At 43.9% G+C, this 19,598-nt stretch overlaps 1 protein-coding gene across 1 annotated transcript; it reads right to left on the reverse strand.

The window, feature by feature from the left end:
- Positions 1-187: 187 nt before the first annotated feature.
- LOC144538180 (GATOR2 complex protein WDR59-like) lies at positions 188-19,556 on the reverse strand (the record flags this gene model as incomplete). The annotated part of the gene is made up of 19 exons (XM_078282302.1): positions 188-2,027; positions 2,920-3,062; positions 3,191-3,311; positions 4,486-4,567; positions 5,695-5,845; positions 6,548-6,660; positions 7,157-7,238; positions 7,940-8,073; positions 9,962-10,115; positions 11,106-11,227; positions 12,126-12,230; positions 12,628-12,723; positions 13,667-13,831; positions 15,033-15,160; positions 15,641-15,770; positions 15,870-15,949; positions 16,716-16,872; positions 18,715-18,792; positions 19,440-19,556. Coding segments are annotated over 19 exons (2,394 nt in total), but the record flags the coding sequence as incomplete, so codon positions are not given.
- Between the last annotated feature and the right edge of the window lie 42 nt (positions 19,557-19,598).

Consider the following 19,598-nt stretch of genomic DNA (forward strand, 5'->3'; position numbering starts at 1 on the left):
CACAAAATATCTGATATTGGCAGCTTCAATACAAGAATATCAATGTCGACCTTCAAAATCCCAATACCAGTCAAACTCTACTTTGCAAAAACATGGATTTGTTTTTCTCAGACAGTAAAAGGAGAAGATCGCCTAATCCTGGCACTTCTTCTCATAAAACTGATGAGTCACGATAGATATCGTCTGTGTTTTTGTATAATGACGAGTTGACTGAAAATTCAAACATAGACATTTATTTTTTACATATGGCACGTGTTGACTATTCATTCAGTATTTATTTTGTACTGTACATATAGCACATCCATAGAGAGTTGTTCTCCCTACTGATTTCAATTCATTATAGTACAGTGTTTTCACATTCAAAATCATAGCCCTGTAATTGCTGTAGGACATGTATCCAGCAGTTTAAGATGTAAGGCCATTGGAAATATGAAATGTCTCTTGCACGAAAGTTGCATGGTTGCAAGATAATTATTAATTTCAAGAGAAAGCTATTTAAACGTCTCCTACTCTCCAGAAGATAAATAACCAACAGGTTTATATCACTGATTTCTGTAATGTTAATTTAAAGCTACAATATGCCACTTCTGTCACATTAAAATAACAATAAACAGGATCTATTCTACATTATCACTCTGTGGCTCAGGCCTAAATCCCCTGATTGCCTGTAATTGTATTTTCAGTGATGTTGGGACGTTTTGGGGCGTAAACCATTTGCTGTGGGCGGGGCCAGCGGTGAGCCGGTTGTGTCTGTCAAGGTGAGGCGAGCGGCCGCAGAGCAGGAAGTGACAGCAGCAGCAACAACGGAGGAAAGCAGGAAGAAAAGAAAGAAGAGCGAAGCGAAAACACTCAGAAACACGGTGAACATCAGCGTCAGATCGGCTGTGGAGGCTTTACGCTGCCGGTGACCTCAGCCTCAGGAGAGATGACATCATCAAGATGACTGACAGGTGGTGGGGCGGGAACTTGACCAACTGAGGAGGAGGAGGAGGGCGGGGCTTTCCTGTCTCAAGGAGAAAGGTTGCAGATTGTCGCTGCTCATATTGCTCACTGAGGCTGTGATCAGACAGGAGCTTTTACCTCCTGCTCAACTGTGAGCGTCGTTAGTAACACAGAGAGCAAGAGGTCAAAGGGCGCAGGGAGCATTACATCATTCTGGTTGCTATACAATTATCTAATTAGTGTTAGCTAGCTAACCTGAAGAAACAAAGGGGATGACATTGCTGAAAGTAAAAATGGAAAACAGAAAGTTAGTGGTTGTTCTGCTTCTTGAGAAGAGGATGAGCAGCCCGTTCTGAAGCGGAGGACGTAGCTAAAGTTAACGTTACTCTCCAGGAAACTGTAAGAGGCCGCTTACTATCCAAACGCTGCTAATCTTTTCTCTGTCTGGCACTGATGTAATGTGCAGCACGGCACGTCACGTTCAGCTTGTAGCCAAAACGCTGCATTCAAAACACCAGCCGCATAGTCTTAGAGGCGATGTGTGCCTGCTGCCAGCGAAGCATTGAAAATAACTGCAAAAGGCACAGACATGTTGAAAAACACATCGCATGTGATCAGCTTCTCTGTGCATCAGAGGCTCAGATCAGTCACATCCATGGAAGTACATCCGCGTCTACAGCAGCGTTCACCGACCAAACTTCCCCTCCCTCTGAAGCGCGTTCTAAAGATCACCCCTCTTTCAGAATGTGCATTTGTTTGTGTATGTGTGTGTCTGTTGTGTGTAGGTGTGTGTGTGTGAGAGAGAGAGAGAAACCGTGTGTGTGTGTGTCTCCATGCTGCCTCAGAGAGTCAGAAAGTGCTCTGCAGCAGACACTGGCAGCCGCAGCCGGCGGGGCATTCGTCCTGGCAGCGGAACCAGTCCATCATGTGGCTGGTGTGTCCTCCGTGGCCGCAGCTGAGGCAGAAGTTGGAGGAGCCGCGCACCGCCACGTGGCAGATGGCGCACTGGAAGGTCAGACGCTTACACACGGCGCACTGGGTGCCGCGGGCCTGGCTTCGGCAGTGACAGCAGTACAGCCCGAACTCTGGGAAGGACATATAACAGGAATCCACATAAAAAGGCAGCGGGAAAATCGGTTCCCAATGAGTCAGAGGATATAAAAATAGGAAAGGTGGGAAAACTTATAATGCATTATACGTTTTCCCACCTTTTCTATTTTAAGGAGATATAATATACAGTGGTGAGGGAGGAGTGCAATTAAAAAGAAAGGCAAGAGAGCAGAGGAAGATCTAGATATCTTTATAAAGGACTATGGAAGAAGCAGAATTTAATTACAGTTCTGCTCTATAAAGGTAAAGAGCAGCAACATTTTTTGTGTGTTTTTCAAAGGTCATGACTCAAGTTTAGATTTCATTTCAACAAAAATTAAACCCATAGATGCTACTGATTAATAATAAATATTATCCGCTTCTGTACCTAGAGTAGTTTTGTAAGGACAGAAGATAATGAAGTCACTTTTCTCAGTCTTGGTCTTATGTAGTTGCTGCTCTTTAGCTTTGTAGGACAGGATTTATAGCCTAGCAAGCTAAAATTCTATTTGAGTGAGGTCTAATGAGCAATGCTAATGATCTTCCACTAAGTTTTAGGGCTAAATAGCTGCCAAATGATCTGAAATGGATGCCAAAAGTCAGAGACCGAGTGGAAATTCTTTTAATCGCAGAGAGGCTTGAATGCTGAATTGACTACACTCCCTTCCTTCCTCTTTAAATAATTATTTTTGTAGAGTTTCTGACTTTTACAACTTCTCCGACGTTTGACATCCCTTTGAATGTGTAACCCTCTTAATGTGAATCAGTTGGAGTCCAGAGGAAATACCAGCTGTTGTTGGCGACATTCAAGCAGCTTCACCGACATCTCCCAGAAAAAATATCTCTGTTTAACACGTTAACAAATATTGAGAATTCCCAGTAATGTACCAATGCCCTTGTGAGGTTCAGGAGGGCAGGAGGCGAACTTCAGCACATCGGCTCTTTTCTCCCGCAGGCCCCAGCGATGGAGGATTTCCCCATAACACTTCTTAAAGTCGTCAAACTGTAACGTGTTGGCCGGGTCCAGGAGTCTGACAGCAGGACAAGAAGAAACGACAATGGGACATGAAGTAGCACACTGCGGTCCAGGATTCAGCTCCTCACTGTTAAAGAGACACAATTAGAGACAACTGTCTAACTGCAGGCACGACTGCATTACCTCTTGTTCATGTCGTGCTGCTCCCGCTCTCGTTCGCGCGGATCTGAGTAAGCCTGGTTACCGTAGCGATAGTCGTCAGGAGAGGATTCGCCCCATGGGGTGGCATGCTCCGAGTCCCGGCCTGAGGAGAAACCATCAGAGAACAGTAATCAAACACAACAAACATGTTTTATTTAAAATGGGCTCGATTAAGTCTTGCACAGTTGCACCTAAAGCAGAACTCCGGCCATTTTGGACCTGGATCCTATTTTCCCACCATTTTCTATCAAACCGATCGATTCTGACCAAAATCTCATCATTTGCTTCACTATAGAGTTACCTGCATCTTGCTTGCCTGGGTGCGGCTCTCCAGCAGAGTCCTAACGGGCCAATGGACAAAGCCTGTCTTTTTTAACGCATTGATTTCTTGTGTATGTTTGGCCATTTATCCACAGGAATAAGAAAAATACACCACTAAACAACTAAATGGGTACAGAAATGCCAATAGTTGGTTTTAACAGTTTTAAAGTGTTTAGGGTGGATTTCTCCTTTCGGCCATTGAAGGCCTTCTTGGCTAAAACATTTTTTAGATTCTCTTGTTAAATTAAACATTTCTTTTAACAGAGAGATTCTGGCGCCTATCCATCTCGTAAATTTTACTTTCATGTCAGAAATCATTTTTAAATAATGTTGAAAGTAATAATGTTGTTGAAGTGTTTTAGGGTCAATCTTTCTTTTAATAATCCAAATCTGACTTTTTTATTGTTTGTCAAAAGGTTTGTCAAAGGTCATGTCTGATCTTATTCATTGCTTATCTTATTGGATATAATTTATGATTGTTTTGGCGTCTAAATGCTTTGTATTTTCATTTAATTTTTAAAAAGTGCTATACGAATTAAGTTTATCATTGTTATTATTATTATAAAATGACTAAATCTTGCCAGTAATTACCCTTGACATAATAAGTCTTTTTTTTTTATCCTTGTTTGTAATCCTGTCTGTTTCCTTACATTTTATTTTATCTTTATCCTCATGTCTGATTTCATTTGTCTTTTATGTCTTATTTTTTATATCGGTTTGTAACCCTGTCTGTCTCCTCATATTCTTATTTTACTTTATTTTATTTTATCTTTACTTCACGTCTGGTTTCATTTTTAATCTACTCTTGTTTTCTGTTGTATGTACTCACTCAGTGTATTTATTTAGCTTAACTGTTTTGGAAAGCACTTTGTAGCAGTTGTTTTAAAAAGTGCTATATAAATAAAGTTTATTCTTATATTACATTATGCTACAGTAGGACTGGAGTCGTGTCTCACCAATGTTCCAGGTGGTTGTGGTGATGGAGTCCGAGGTGCTGGAGCAGGAGCCTGAGGTGACGGAGCTGGAGGTGTAGCTGGGCTGAGACAACAACAGGTGGAGTACATCAGGTCTCCAACCCGACCACTGACATGTGAAGACTTCAGTACCGCTTTTAAAGCGATTAAAACCAGAACAGAAACGCACCAAATTGACTTTAAATAATTGGAAAAACCTCACATTAAAGGAATAGTTCACCCAAAAATGAAAATTCAGTCATTCTCTAGTGAGTCAGTCTAGTCAGTTTGGGATCGGTTGGCTTCAGGAGACGTGGATCATGCTGGACGAGCGGTATGGAGCCATTTTATGGTTATTTTCCGTTATTTTTTGAAGGCTGAAGACCTGAAGTCTGAAACGGTCCTCAGCAACCTCAGTTGTTTTGGAGAACTCTGCAACTTACTTCACCTGGAGCCTAAGGGAAGCTTGTATCGACTAAAAAACTTTACCGCATTTTCTACTGGCATGGGGGTGAGTAGATAATGACTGAATTTTCATTTTTGGGTGAACTATTCCTTTAAAGCTGCATTAGGCAATTTTTTTATGATGAATCCAGCGGTCTTATCTGTCTATCACTAATTAGAACTGCAGAGAACAGAGAAGAGCGTCCCGTCCCACTAAATGGGATGCTGGTTCACCATATTTTGCCCAAATGAAATTCTGGTGTTGCGTACAGTCGGTTCTACACCCAAAGGAAGTGACGACCTGAAACTTTAAAAGTAAAATCCAAAACTGTCTCCTAAACAGCAGTGAGCAGAGAACGCTGGTCTCACCAACATTAGATCTTTTTCCTCTTTCATTCCTTTGGTTTCTTTTAGTATAAAGCATCACAGACTGGCTGTGGCAGTTTACTGATGTCACTTTACAGGATTTCTGGGTATTGAAGTTAAAATTTGTCAAACAGCGACCACTTGCTGCCATTTGGAGACGCCAAAGTGCGAAGTTGCCTAATGCAGCTTTAAGGATAATTATGAGGAGTTGGAGGAGGCAAAAGTCTAATGTTAGTTTAGTTTATTCTGAATATATTCAATCACAATTCCAGCAGACAGTGAAATAGCCTCAGACTGGTATCAAAATGCTTTCACAGGACATGAGGCACAAAACTGAGGAGGAAGGACAACATGAACTAAGCTTTACTGAGGAAGACAGAGGAACCACCTGCCAGGACTTACATAGCGGGAGTGGTGGGGGGGGAACATGGAGGACCGTGAGGGATGGTGTGTGTAGAGGGAGAAGCAGTCTGGAGGAGGACCTTGGGCTTTGAACACGCTGCACAACATGGCCAGGGTCTGGACGTCACTCATCTGGCTGTAGTGGTCCAAACTGGGGAGGAGGCAGGAGGACAGAAGCAAAGACAGATTCGGTTTGGGCTCTGAATCCCTTGTAGAATCCCCCTGAGTATTTCTAAATCCAATGTATTACCATCATCTTTTCTTTTTTTCATTAGAATAGCATAGTTCCCTCAGTGATGTCTGATTCCCAATATCCAGACTCCCACTAAGTCCACAAGGCTTAGTGCTGTAAAATCATCCAAGTGCTTCGGGTCTCTGATGTGAACTATTGGAGCTGTCCATGCAGACTTTTCAGAGGGAATTGCCCATAATTCACAGCATCAGTGACATTAATAAATAAAAACACTGGGGAGTAAGCAAGGAAATGTTTATCTGTAAATTTGACTACATCTTGCTAGTGTAGTGTTTCATACATTTGTAAGTATACAGTTTGTATCTTCAGACAAACGTTTTGAACATGACTTCCAGATCTGTTTTCATCTGATCGATGAAAACAGATGGTCAACTACATCTAGGCTTTCCACATGAGACAGCAGTGTCGCTGTCTCCATGACAACATGTGATGTCATCAAGCCTGTCTCGTTTCTCCTTTTTTCACCCTCGCACACCACGCTGAAACCGTCGGTGACGTCACCCTAAGTCTGTGAGGAGTCCAGAGTCTGGACAGCGGGATTCAGCCGTAGTTCACTCTAATTTAAATACGACTGGAGAGAAGGAACGGGCTGCTGCTCACAGAGTCTCCAGCAGGTGGCGACCGAAGGGATGTCTGGCCCAGGGAGTGTCAGTGTCTGGGTCAGGATCCGGACTCAGGTCCAGACTGGTCGCTGCAGATGCCAGGGCCCACACCTACACACACACACACACACACACATGCACGCACACATTTGATGGGATGGAAAGGTTTGTGTCAGTTTGTGTGACTACTAGTTAGCTGACCAGATACTATGGTTAGCTAACTAACAAGCTAAAATTATCTAGACACAAAATCAATCAGAGGTATCGGGGATGAAATGATCAGTTCCCAGTCAAAAACAGACAGAAATTAACTGTTCAATTCTGTTGAGACGGACAAGTTGTACGTTTAGAAACACAATCAGCTGTTCACAGAGCTGAGGGCCTCCAACATGGCCACCAGAGGGTGTGTTACATCACAGTCAACATACTGTAAGTTCTTTGAGTTTGAATTTAGTGGGAACAATATCTATGGGGGGAGTGAGTGGAGGACAGTCTCACAGTATGCCCCTGACTTGCCTAGAAATTAGAAATCAAAATAAGGAAATCAGCTCCTCTGAATAACAAGCTCTCGGTAGCGGACGTCTGACAGGTTTAAAGTGAGCTGTACCTTCGCCACGTCCCTGCGGCCGACTGTCAGCGCTGCGGCTGCGTTCTTCTGACACGTGTCTTGGATGTCATTCACATTCAGACTGAGGAGGAAGATCAAATGCATCGTGTGTGGAAGGACAATCATGTGAAACTGTGTGTTCCTGTACAGTAGGGCTACACTCTGCAATATCTATTATCATACATGGAGTCAGAGCTTTTTCTATTGAATTTAGTTTTTTTTAGCACACTACTACATCATGTGACTGTAGTTTGACAATAATTAAAGATCTCTGCTTTTCAACTTTCAAGGATTCTGCACACTATCAACATATTGCTAAGAAGTACAACTGAAATACTTTTTTTCTGTTTAAAGGGGCAATAATTTAGGTTTTTTCTGTTCCATAGCACCATAATATATCTGTGGGGTTTGATTGACTTGTTGATCAATACCAATGACCCAACCATTACTTGGCCAGTTACTGACATTTCTGGCTTGCAAAAAATGTCTTCTGCTTAACGATGGAGGATGATGGAGGAAGATGGAGGACGGTGCTATGAGCGACTGACCGGCCTCGCAACACATTTCAGCTACAAAGTTCTCAAGCCAAAACAGCAAACAAAAAGTATTATTATTCCAGTATTTAGCATGGTGACATATTCCCTCTTCACTAAACAGTTCTGTTTGATCTCTGCTGTAGTTTCGCTAGCTTACTGCTCCATGTATTTCCTGTTGTGAAACAACAGTCAAACGTCTGAAGACTTCCTGGCCTGATAAGTCGTTCAGTGGGATGAAGCCACTCACATGTAGCTCTCTCCCAGCGCCTTGTGGACCGGCAGCAGACAGGAGATCTCTTGGATGATGACTTTCCCAGCCAGCTTGATGGGCCGGTTGCCGTAGTCCGTCCCCTCGCGCTTCGTCTTAAACCGCCGGGATTTCTGACGGACAGACAGGAGGGTGGAGACAGCGGGCCCAAAGGAATGAAGCACCACTTGATTAAAAGTGGTCTGAATGACAAATTAACAAGGTGTTCACACTGCGAGCAACTTGGCTGATGGGCCGTTCTATTCTGACTGATTGTGGGCGGGGCTACAAAGTCTTCAGCTACAAAGTTTTGAACAGGCAAATCATGTATTTTTACTGCTCTGCTATTGCCTGTCATAATGTTGCATCAATTTAACGAATTAACATTGCTAGCTAGCAAGTGCTAATTATGTAATTAGGTAGCATTAATTGAAAATAAACAGAAAAAACTCTTTCTTTCTTCTTCAGGTTTACTATCCACCCCAACGATGGATGCAACTGTTGAAATAATTTGAATAATTTAAAATAATAGTAATAATAGAACTGGGAAGCTTTGAATGGCTGGAATTAACTTCTCGTCCGTTTTGCACTTGTCAGGCAGAACTATTGTTTATGAAACAAAATCACATCAGTAGAGAAACAAGGAAGCACGTAAATCTGATTGGACGTTGACGGACGATGACCCGTGGCGACAGACTTGATGAGCGTCCAGACCGGCCGCTCGGCTCCAGAGGAGATGAAGGGACTTCTGGTGGCTTGTTGATCGTGTTGCTCACAGTGTGAACGGATGGTTGGTTTTCAGTGTATGAATGAATTGACGTGTTGCCCAAACAACTAAATTATATCAAACAAAATGGTTGAAGATGAAATAAAAATGACCAATAGAAATTACTTTGAACACATTTGTGCACTGGCAATCACACAACCTTACCTTATGCTGTCGTTACATGCTTAGTGTACATTAAAAGCTTAAGCCAACATTGGGGACAGACGGAGGAAAAGTGTATTGGACGAGTCAGGCAGCAGTGTCAGTAGGAGTTACTCCAGCGCAATTACAGTGACGTGCAAGAGAGACAGAGAGAGAGAGAGAGGGAAGGGTAAAATCCCACAGATGTGACATGGAAATGCCCAAGATGGGAGGAGGAATGAAGGAGGTAAAGATACAGAGACTGGGAACGATGGAGGAATAGAGGGACGGATGAAGGGAAGGAGGGAGAGAGCTCAGTACCGGGCAGTCATGAATGGTCTGTACAGACCAGCGGCGGGAGGCAGAGATTGGGGGCTTCTGATTGGAGGAGAGTGGGAGGGAGGAGTGGACCGCAGCAGCAGGGGGACAAGAGATTGGCCAACCACAAAACAACACAGAGAAAAAAAGCCATCAGGCAGACAGACAGGGAGACGAGGATGGGGAGTATGCACAGATAACATGGATGACAGGACACACGGGTTAGACCAGATCTGTTTTACATATCAGATATCGGCCAGTCAGTCCACCTCTGATATGATGCAGGTTCTTCCTGCACCAGAGCTACAGAAACACAGTCTGGAAAACCTGCTATAATTTTTTTTCTTTGCACATTTTATTTCTGTAAATTAATTCTACATTTAAAGGCAGTAATGCATCCCAGAGAATTGTAACCATAGCAATGTAAACAAATCCGGTCAGCCTCTAACCAGCAATCTCTCTGAATAAATTCAAAGTAAGATTGTAAAAATCTTCCATGTTTCTAACCTCAGTTAGCTCAGAGTTTGTCTGCAGTAACGTCTGTTTGCTGCAAGGTGGCGCCGTTACATCATTAGAAATCAACAAAATGGAGCGGACTGCAGACTGATATGATCAGATGTGAAACCAATGCCTTCATTGGCCAATCGGAAGTGAGTATTCAACAAAACCATGCAATAAGCATATAGTATATGAAACCACATACAGTATGATTTTCTGTCTTACCTTTTCACTAATCAGTGTGATGTAGCGACTTTCTCCACCGTTCAAGTGTGTGTGTGTGTGTGTGTGTGTCTCACCCGTTCTTTGTAGTAGAAGGAGGAGATGGAGACGGTGTCTTTGTCGGAGCGAGTCGGGCTGCCGCTGTACAGCCTCAGTGTGCTCTGAGACTCTGTACGCATCTTCATAGGAGTCAGTACACCGCTGTGGTAGGCCGACAGGGCCGACAGGGACCTGGAGCGCACACACACACACACACACACACACACAATCAGTCTTTAAAGAGTAACTAAACACCAAACCCAAATCTGTGTAAAGCCTGACATCTAATAGTAAAAAGCATGCTACTGAAATTTCCATCTGCTACTGGCTGATCTTTAGTGCTAGGTGATCACCACCTGTTGTACTCTATAGAAGGTGACTCACCTGTCACCAAAAATCAATCAGAGGCACAATATCAAAAGTTGGTCAGTGTATATAAATGGATCTAAATGGATCTCTAATGCGCCTGATGTTGCATCACATCATGTCTGTAATGTGGAGATGTACAGACAGCAGACCAGCAGACTGAACTCAGTCCACAGAGTCTGAACAAAAGTGAAACTTAACTTTCCACAGTCAGTAACAGGGATTTGCAGACAGTAACTCGTCTTCTGCTGCCCTACAGACTTTAATGGTAGGTGACGTCATCTTGTGGTATTTAAGTAACATTAGTGGAATTAGGTAATTTAACCGTGTGGCAGTGCTTTAGTGCATGCAACTGAACAGCGCCGTGGGTCAGTACAGGATCTGTTCTTGTTTACCATTAGATGTCAGGTCCATCCTTCCCAAGTATTTAGTTTTTGAAGAAGAGAGAAGATAAGATAAGATTTTATTGATCCCCTCTGGGAAATTCAGGAGTGTAAAGGGAAGTGTAAAGATGAATGTGACAACACAGTTAGGGCCTTTTAATTTGAAGCTTTAGTTATAGCACCCTCATTATGTCAATCAGTGTATTTAAAAAAAACAAAAAACAGAACACAGTCATGGCAAATGCATCATCCCTCCAAGTTTCGTCAAAATCAGACCAGTGAAATCTTGGGGTCGGATTTGATTTTTGGGTTGAAATTCATAGCAGCCGTGGAGTCGAGCACACGTCTTGAGTTGGGTCAGCCTCTCAGGTGAGTTATCTCACAGCTGCTGGAAACTGGATGTTCCAGCAGTATTAGTACCACATCATCTCACCTGGGAGTGGGTTCGGTGGGGGGGGCGGAGCGGTGCATGGTGATGGGCCGGGTGAAGTAGACCAGACAGCCGGTGCCACAGAAACGAGCTCCTGAGGTCCGAGGGAAGGGAATGTTGGCGTCCTGGGAGGAAAATCACCAACAACCAGACTTGATGTCAAAAGGAGGTTAATGGATTATTTCTCTAAATACACAGAGATGAAGAGGTGCAACTACGGTGCAAAACTATTCCTACACATGGTTAACATTTACAAGGACAAATGCCATGTTGCAAGTGACAGCCTGCAAGACCCATTTTAAAGGAAAAATCCCCCTCTGATCCTCTTCCTGTTAGATCTCATCAGTCTGTGATGTTCAACACATTCAGGAGATATTTTGTGATGAAGTGTTGTCATTTACTGTTTTTGGTGAACTCACTTTCTCTCAACCTGCCTCGTCTACTTCTACTGCAGTTAGTGATTTCCTACATTTCCCAGGATGCCTTTCAACAACCCTCAGAGAGGGGGTGTGAACTTACTGTTTTCGATCAAAGCTGGGCGTGTGGGGATACTCATCTACCTAGGTAGCCAACTAGTTTGTGCATGTTGGGGTGTGCTTATAATTATGGCTACGCCCCTTACTCAGAACCCAATCTGTCTTGATGCTGCAGTGCATTCTGGTCTCTCTCCTGCTCCTGTGGTGAAGAAATTGGTCTCTCTCCTCTTCTACGATGGATTTCTCCCTGTATGATTGTTGAACGTCTCTTGCTGCAAAATGGCGGCTCTAGAAAGAAGCTCTCGCTCTTTGATTCTGAGGGACTGACACCAAAACCTGACGTTTACCGCTGATGTTTTACATCCTGAAACATTTTCTCATATCAAACTCCATTGTAGCTGCTGGAAATATCTGGAGGTGACGTCACCTCATCTACGATTGGCCAGTTGGCCACGGGAAGAAGAAAAATACACCAAACAACTAAATGGACCCAGGAATGCAAGTTTTAGGGTGGAGTTTCGTCCTGTCAGACAGAGCTGCGCTGCACCTGGTACGAGCCGTAAGTGTTGGTGACTCTGGGGAAAGCTGGCAGGGCCGGCGGGACGGGGTTGGACAGGACGTAGGGACTGGCGGCCGGGCCGTCCTCCTGCGTCTGAAGGGAGGGAGGAAACGAGAGACAGAGGAGAGCGCTATGAGAGAGAAGATGAAACTTTATTGATCCCTGTGGGGAAATTAGGTCGCTGCCATGACAACATGTTAAGTAAACTGTAGAGCAGGATGTAAGTAAAGTGTATTTAAATAAAGTATGTAAATTATGTATAAATATATTTGCTGTAAATGTATAAATGTCAGTATGTATAAAATACCATAATATCATTAAAAAATATCATTATGTATTCGGTATGAAATAGTGGAAGCATTATGAAAATGTAAATATAAATATAAGTATAAATACTGAAACTGAGGTAGTAGATATATGAATTTAGAGCAAATATACATGACGTGTGTGTGTGTGTGTGTGTGTGTGTGTGTGTGTGTGAGACTCCCACCATGTCCGACTCCAGACAGGAAACCAGCTGTCGAACACACGGCTCCAAACAGTTCTGGTTCCTCTTCACCTTCTGGAGTGACGTATCTGTCAGAATCTACCGAGAGGAATCACACAGTCAGGACTCTTCTCAACAGTTCACCATCCTATCTTCATCATCATCATCATCATCTTCATCATCATCATCATCATCATCAATGTCTAAAAATACAGTAATTCTGTTAATGGTATGCAGTAAGTGCTGGCTCCATGCATGTCCAGCCAGTGTCTGAAATTAAGTTGTGAAGATAAAAATATTTACCTGCTGAGAAGAATTTTTACCGGCCAAAATAATGAATATACATTTTTCATAGAAATATATGTCACCCGACCTGTTTTTTTATTGCTGTTTCACGTGTAGAATCAGGCGCTGTGTGTTCATTTAAAACTTGCTCACTCACTTATACAGCGGATCAATGGATCAATAAGTGCAACAGAATTTGAACTAAAAGAAAGCATTGTGAAGCTCAGGTAGCATTATGCTAATTAGCTATTTGAGAACAGGCAGACCAAAGACTGTATATAACCGAGATATTCAAATGTTATCGTCTCAGAAAGTCAGCAGTCAGAGTGACAGTGACTCTTAAGTGATTTATCCTCCAAAGAATAATTTTACCAATTTGGGTTTTTGGAGTGAAGCTGCCAATAACTGATAATATCTTTTAATTTGATAATCTAATGCCAAAATGCCCCCAGAATTTGGTGGAAAAGCCTCTCAAACAGCATTTAGACCGTCATGGGACACTAAAACTTAGTCTAATGAAATTCTTGTAGTGTTGAATGAAGAAGCAGTTTACAAAAAATATTTAACATTTAAATGAATCAATAACATGTGCAAAGAAAATCAAATGTCATGTCGCTGTTGTCATGAGGAACCTCCATCATATCAGAGGTGGATGATATCTGATATTTAATAAAAGCCCAATATTGGCCCATGTTCTAATGTTACAATGTAACAGTTTATAAAGCCTTTGTAAACAGTTTTCAGAGTGTTTTGTTACCTTCTGTATCTTGGTCCTCATGGCGGATGGGATGGTGGTGGGGGAGACGAACTGGAAGGAGGGGGCGGCGTTGTTGGGGTAGTGGGCCGGGAACTTCACCACCAGCCGAACCTGATGGCTCCCAAAGTGGGCCGACACCACACAGCTCCGGTTCACTGCATCCATCTGGACACACACACACACACACACACACACACTGAATAAATTAACTCAATGTCTAATTTAACCGTAGTCAAGGTCAGTTAGGGTTGGGTGTACATCCTTCTATCAAGGGATCATCATCACACATATCGCTGATGTGTTTGTCTCTACACACACGACAGATGGACAGACACACACACACACACACACACACACACACACACACATAAGGTGGCAGTGTAGGCGTGATGACTTGAATTGAAATATAGCTTCTAAATGTTCAAGATTTAGGCTTCAGGAAGGCTGAAGAGCTCACCATGAGTGCAGCTCATCAGTCGGGACTGAAGACTAAAACTGTGCTTTTGCCTGAGGAGCGTAGGCTTGCTGAGTCAGCATCATCTTTTAAATCACTTCTTAAAACCCACTTTTATAGACTTGCCTTTATGAAACTGCTTTTGCTTTTACTATTTCTGGGGCTTTTTTTTACATTTATTAGACAGCTCAAAGCAGAGAGAACCAAGAGACACAGAGAGGGGATGACATGCGACAAAGGTTCCAGGTCAGATTAGAGTCCAGGACGCTCAGCCAACTGAGCCACCAGGAAAACTTTGTGGAAAGATTGGTCATTGGAAGAACTGATTAACTTTTCATACCAACTGGCCAAAGGGGGGCATGGAGGTGGGCGTGACTTCTCACAAAAAGCCATATAATGTACAAACGGATTCACCTAACACCATCAACCTCTGTGGCCAATCAGCAGACAGAAGAAGAGACCTTGCCAATTTTTCTAAAACCTGGTCCCGTGGTAGAAGGGCAGCTCTAATGGAAACTGGACAGATAAGGCGCTGATTGGCCATGTGGTGCTGAGATATTCGGCTAAAATGCTTAAAAGTGACAAGAATGTGAACAGTCAGATCTCATGTCCCAGTTCAGCTCCAGTCATGAAAATGTGAAACAAGTTGCTAATGTGGCATGGAAGAAATTATTATCTTTTGGTGAAAATATCTTGACAATTGCATAGTGTTGATAGAGGTATGCGCTCTACTCCATCTAGTTTCATCAATGTATTTATTTATCCTCCTTCCAATGTTTTTACTATTGCTTATGTTTTTATGTCTTCTTCTAAAGCACTTTGTAAACTCTGCTTTTAGATAAGTGCTATATAAATCAAGTTTATTATTATTATTATTATTATTATTATTATTAGGGCTGGGGTTTGTCTGACCTCTACGTTGACGTTCCTGATCTGCAGGTTGACCAGGGAGAACTCCTGCTGCAGGGTCTGCGGCAGACCGGGACCCGGGGCTTCATGCCGGCCGCTGGAGCTCAGAGCGGAGTGAACCCCGTCCGGGTCTGGGTAACGACGAGGAGACACGTCAGGACGTTACTGATACATGTGAGATATACATGATGAGGGAAAATGTATCTTGGAAACTCGATTTGACTTAAACTAATGTGCATCAATTTCTCTCTCCACAAAGGGAGAGAGAGAGAGAGAGAGAATTAGACTGTCCCACTACTGCTGCACAGCTCCAGACACCCTGAATAAGGACCCACATATTCATTAACACATTGGGAAGACAGACATTATCACAGGAGACATTATATTCTACTAAAGCAAAAAAACAGCACAGAATTGAACATGTCTATTCACTTCTGTTGAGATGAACAAGTTGTACTTTTAGAGACACAAACAGCCACTGTTGACCAAGAGCTGAGGACTTCCAACATGGCCGCCAGAGGGTGCGTTACATCACCTGAGAGCCCTGTATCCATCTATCACTACCAGGTAACATGAGGCGTAGTGAAGGAGCGGCCAGCTGCTGCTCTCACCCTGCAGGTCGTCGGCTGACAGGCCGGTGGTGTGCTGAGGCTCGGGCTCCTGGGAGGACAGGGTCTTCTCCGACTCCATGGTCAGAGACATTCCCTCCATCAGCTCCTCCACTATGTCGTTAGCACACAGCTAAACAACACACACATCAACATGAATACACACATTCCAAGGAAAACACATTTATGTCAATTTATTTCTGCTCTGAGGATGTGACTGATCTGGACTTACCTTCTGCAGCTGTGGATCAACTCTCCATATCCTCAGAGTCTGGTCTCTGGACCACGTAACCAGCTGGTAATCCTTGGAGCCTGCAGACAGAAAACAGTCAGGCCTAACCAACATACAGCTGTCAGGCTTCCTACGCCGCTTCCATTTCATAATCCCATACTTTTTCACCCTGTTCCCCATTGATTTCACCCTGTTCACATTTTTTTCTTTGAGTTGTCACATGTTCACTTGTGAGTGCGACTGCTTTCCCCTGTGGGCCAGTGTAGATGGTTTGTGAGAGCTGATGACAGGACAAATCTATCCAGTGGATTCTGGCTGAGAAAAATATTGCGGTTTCTGATCAGAAAACCAGCGAGTTCGCAGCCTGAAGCAGTAGCAGTAAACGTGGCACCACACAGCAAGCAGGGGGAGAAAATGCCGACCAACACAAACCACTGCAGCAACAAAAACTAAAACAACCGATATGGTAAAAAACAGCAGGAGGGTGAAGATGGACGGGATGGGGACAGACAGTCCTCTGGAAGGCCTGCTGCCAGGTTCCAGCCAGGGGAAAGAAGTTAAAACAGATCTTAGTGCTGTAAATTGTGTGTTCATTTACCAGCATGCAATGCAAATGTATTATGAAAAATAATATAAATTGCCCCCTAGGACCAAAATGCCCCTAAAAATCAGATCGAGGGAAAGAAATGCCCTCAGGACCAATGGAGTCGACAGAAGTTTTCTTAGCATGAGATTGAAGAGAATAGATTGAAGTAGAAGTCTGTTTATATATATATAAAATCAGTCAATCTCCTGTGACCTGGCACCGAATAATCGTCTGGGATCAGAGCGCCACTTCTCCTTCACCTTCTTTCTGCGGACGCCACTGGAACTCCAGCACCACGTCATCGTGACCCACGAAGGCGTGGACGGGACTGTTGAGGTCCAAGGTGCTCCACAGCAACAGGCTGTTCTCTCTCCGCAGCTGGGGAACCATCACCGTCACCAGGCCGCTGGAGAAGGGCTGGGGGGGGGGGCACAGAGGCAAGGTTAGCAACACACACCCAACGCTAGTCTAAGACCATGTGTGGTCTCCTGTAGGTCTTTTGTAGACTACTTAATGTGAAAACGATGCACATTTGCACATCATGTAGATTGCTGTAAATTCACATACTTGTTTCTTCAATTTTCACATCTCTCCCTTATTGTTATTCATCGCTGTTGGGTGAAAACCTCGTAACTCCAATTTTGATCATTTTTATGTTTCAGCTTCAACTGAATAATTACATAATAATAACTTTGTTTATAGAGCAGTTTTCAAAACAAGGTTACAAAGTGCAAAAAAATATATAAAATATGTAAAGCTGGGAAAAAATATAATAATAAGAAAATGGATTGAGGAACCCATGCTACCATCCTTTGTCTGATGAAAGTTTCAAAACTAATTGGATAAACTCAAAAAACCATCTTGGTCAAGCTAAAAACAAGGCTGTTTTTCTTAGACATACTGAGATTTTATTACGTTATTTTTATACATATGTTTATCTAAATAGCACATATTTCTAATTTAGTAATGCATTTTTAAGTAAGCAATCGTGACTGCTAGCAGCATCGGTAATCAACAAAAGTCAGTCTGTGATCTTGGACACAGCACAGTGTGTGGTGGAGTCATGGTGAGGTCAGTCAGAGGTCATGGTGAGGTCAGTCAGAGTCATGGTGAGGTCAGTCAGAGTCATGGTGAGGTCAGGCAGAGGTCATGGTGAGGTCAGGCAGAGGTCATGGTGAGGTCAGTCAGAGTCATGGTGAGGTCAGAGCAGAGTCATGGTGAGGTCAGGCAGAAGTCATGGTGAGGTCAGGCAGAGGTCATGGTGACGTCAGGCAGACATCATGGTGAGGTCAGGCAGAGGTCATGGTGAGGTCAGAGCAGAGTCATGGTGAGGTCAGTCAGAGTCATGGTGAGGTCAGAGCAGAGTCATGGTGAGGTCAGAGCAGAGTCATGGTGAGGTCAGAGCAGGGTCATGGTGAGGTCAGGCAGAGGTCATGGTGAGGTCAGTCAGAGTCATGGTGAGGTCAGAGCAGAGTCATGGTGAGGTCAGGCAGAGGTCATGGTGAGGTCAGGCAGAGGTCATGGTGAGGTCAGAGCAGAGTAATGGTGAGGTCAGGCAGAGGTCATGGTGAGGTCAGTCAGAGTCATGGTGAGGTCAGGCAGAGTCATGGTGAGGTCAGAGCAGAGTCATGGTGAGGTCAGGCAGAGGTCATGGTGAGGTCAGGCAGAGTCATGGTGAGGTCAGGCAGAGGTCATGGTGAGGTCAGAGCAGAGTCATGGTGAGGTCAGGCAGAGTCATGGTGAGGTCAGTCAGAGTCATGGTGAGGTCAGAGCAGAGTCATGGTGAGGTCAGAGCAGAGTAATGGTGAGGTCAGAGCAGAGTCATGGTGAGGTCAGGCAGAGGTCATGGTGAGGTCAGAGCAGAGTCATGGTGAGGTCAGAGCAGAGTCATGGTGAGGTCAGGCAGAGTCATGGTGAGGTCAGGCAGAGTAATGGTGAGGTCAGAGCAGAGTAATGGTGAGGTCAGAGCAGAGTCATGGTGAGGTCAGGCAGAGGTCATGGTGAGGTCAGAGCAGAGTCATGGTGAGGTCAGAGCAGAGTAATGGTGAGGTCAGGCAGAGTCATGGTGAGGTCAGGCAGAGTCATGGTGAGGTCAGTCAGAGTCATGGTGAGGTCAGTCAGAGTAATGGTGAGGTCAGGCAGAGGTCATGGTGAGGTCAGGCAGAGGTCATGGTGAGGTCAGGCAGAGGTCATGGTGAGGTCAGAGCAGAGTCATGGTGAGATCAGGCAGAGGTCATGGTGAGGTCAGAGCGGACTCACGGTGTATCTGGCCTTCCACACCGGAACCTGGCAGGACAGGATGTTCAGGTACTTCCTGGGCTGCCTGTAATCCCAAAACTACACAGACAGATGAAGGTAGAGTGCAGTGAATGTTGAAGGCGGTATGAATGATCAGTGAAAATGTTTTGACAGAAAATATTGATCAGCATGGCACCTTGCCGATTTTCAACCTGTCGATATTGTTTGGAAGGATGGAATGACACTGGAATACACTGGAATACCAGCCACAGCAAACACTCAGCTGACTGAGGTTAGAAACATGGAAGATTTTAACAATATCACTTTAATTTATTCAGAGAGAACCAAACTTTTAATTGGTAATTATTGGCTGAATGGCAATCTGACCGGATTTGTTGATGTTGGTATGGTTCCAGTTCTGCTAAAGCATAGCCATGGATGCAAAACCAAAAACCTTCCATGTTTATAACCTCGGTTAGCAGAGCATTTATCTGCAGTAACGTCTTTATGAATCAACCAAACGAAGCGGACCTCTTCACTGCAGAGTGATATGATTGGATGGAACAGTATTCTGTTATTCAGAGACACCAGACCTCAGAATGCCTTGATTGTCCAATCAGAATTGAGTTTTCAACAAAGCTGTGTAATAATTTGCGATAACGACCAGCTGGCTGTCCGTTACCCCTGACCTGGGACCCCCCTCGTCAGGCCGGCGGTGTGACTGCAGGGAGGTGAGCTGGTCTTACCCGGACAGAGTTGTCCTGGCTGGACGTGGCCAGGATGAACTCGTTGTCTGGATGCCAGTCCAGACCGTGGATCTTAGACAGGTGAGCTGCTACGTATTCCACTGCTGTGTTCGGTTTCTAGTAGCACCAAACAGGAAAACAAATCAGGAAAATAAAAAG

This window comes from Centroberyx gerrardi, unplaced genomic scaffold (assembly GCF_048128805.1).
Source record: "Centroberyx gerrardi isolate f3 unplaced genomic scaffold, fCenGer3.hap1.cur.20231027 Scaffold_49, whole genome shotgun sequence".
NCBI classification, from domain to species: Eukaryota; Metazoa; Chordata; class Actinopteri; order Beryciformes; family Berycidae; genus Centroberyx; species Centroberyx gerrardi.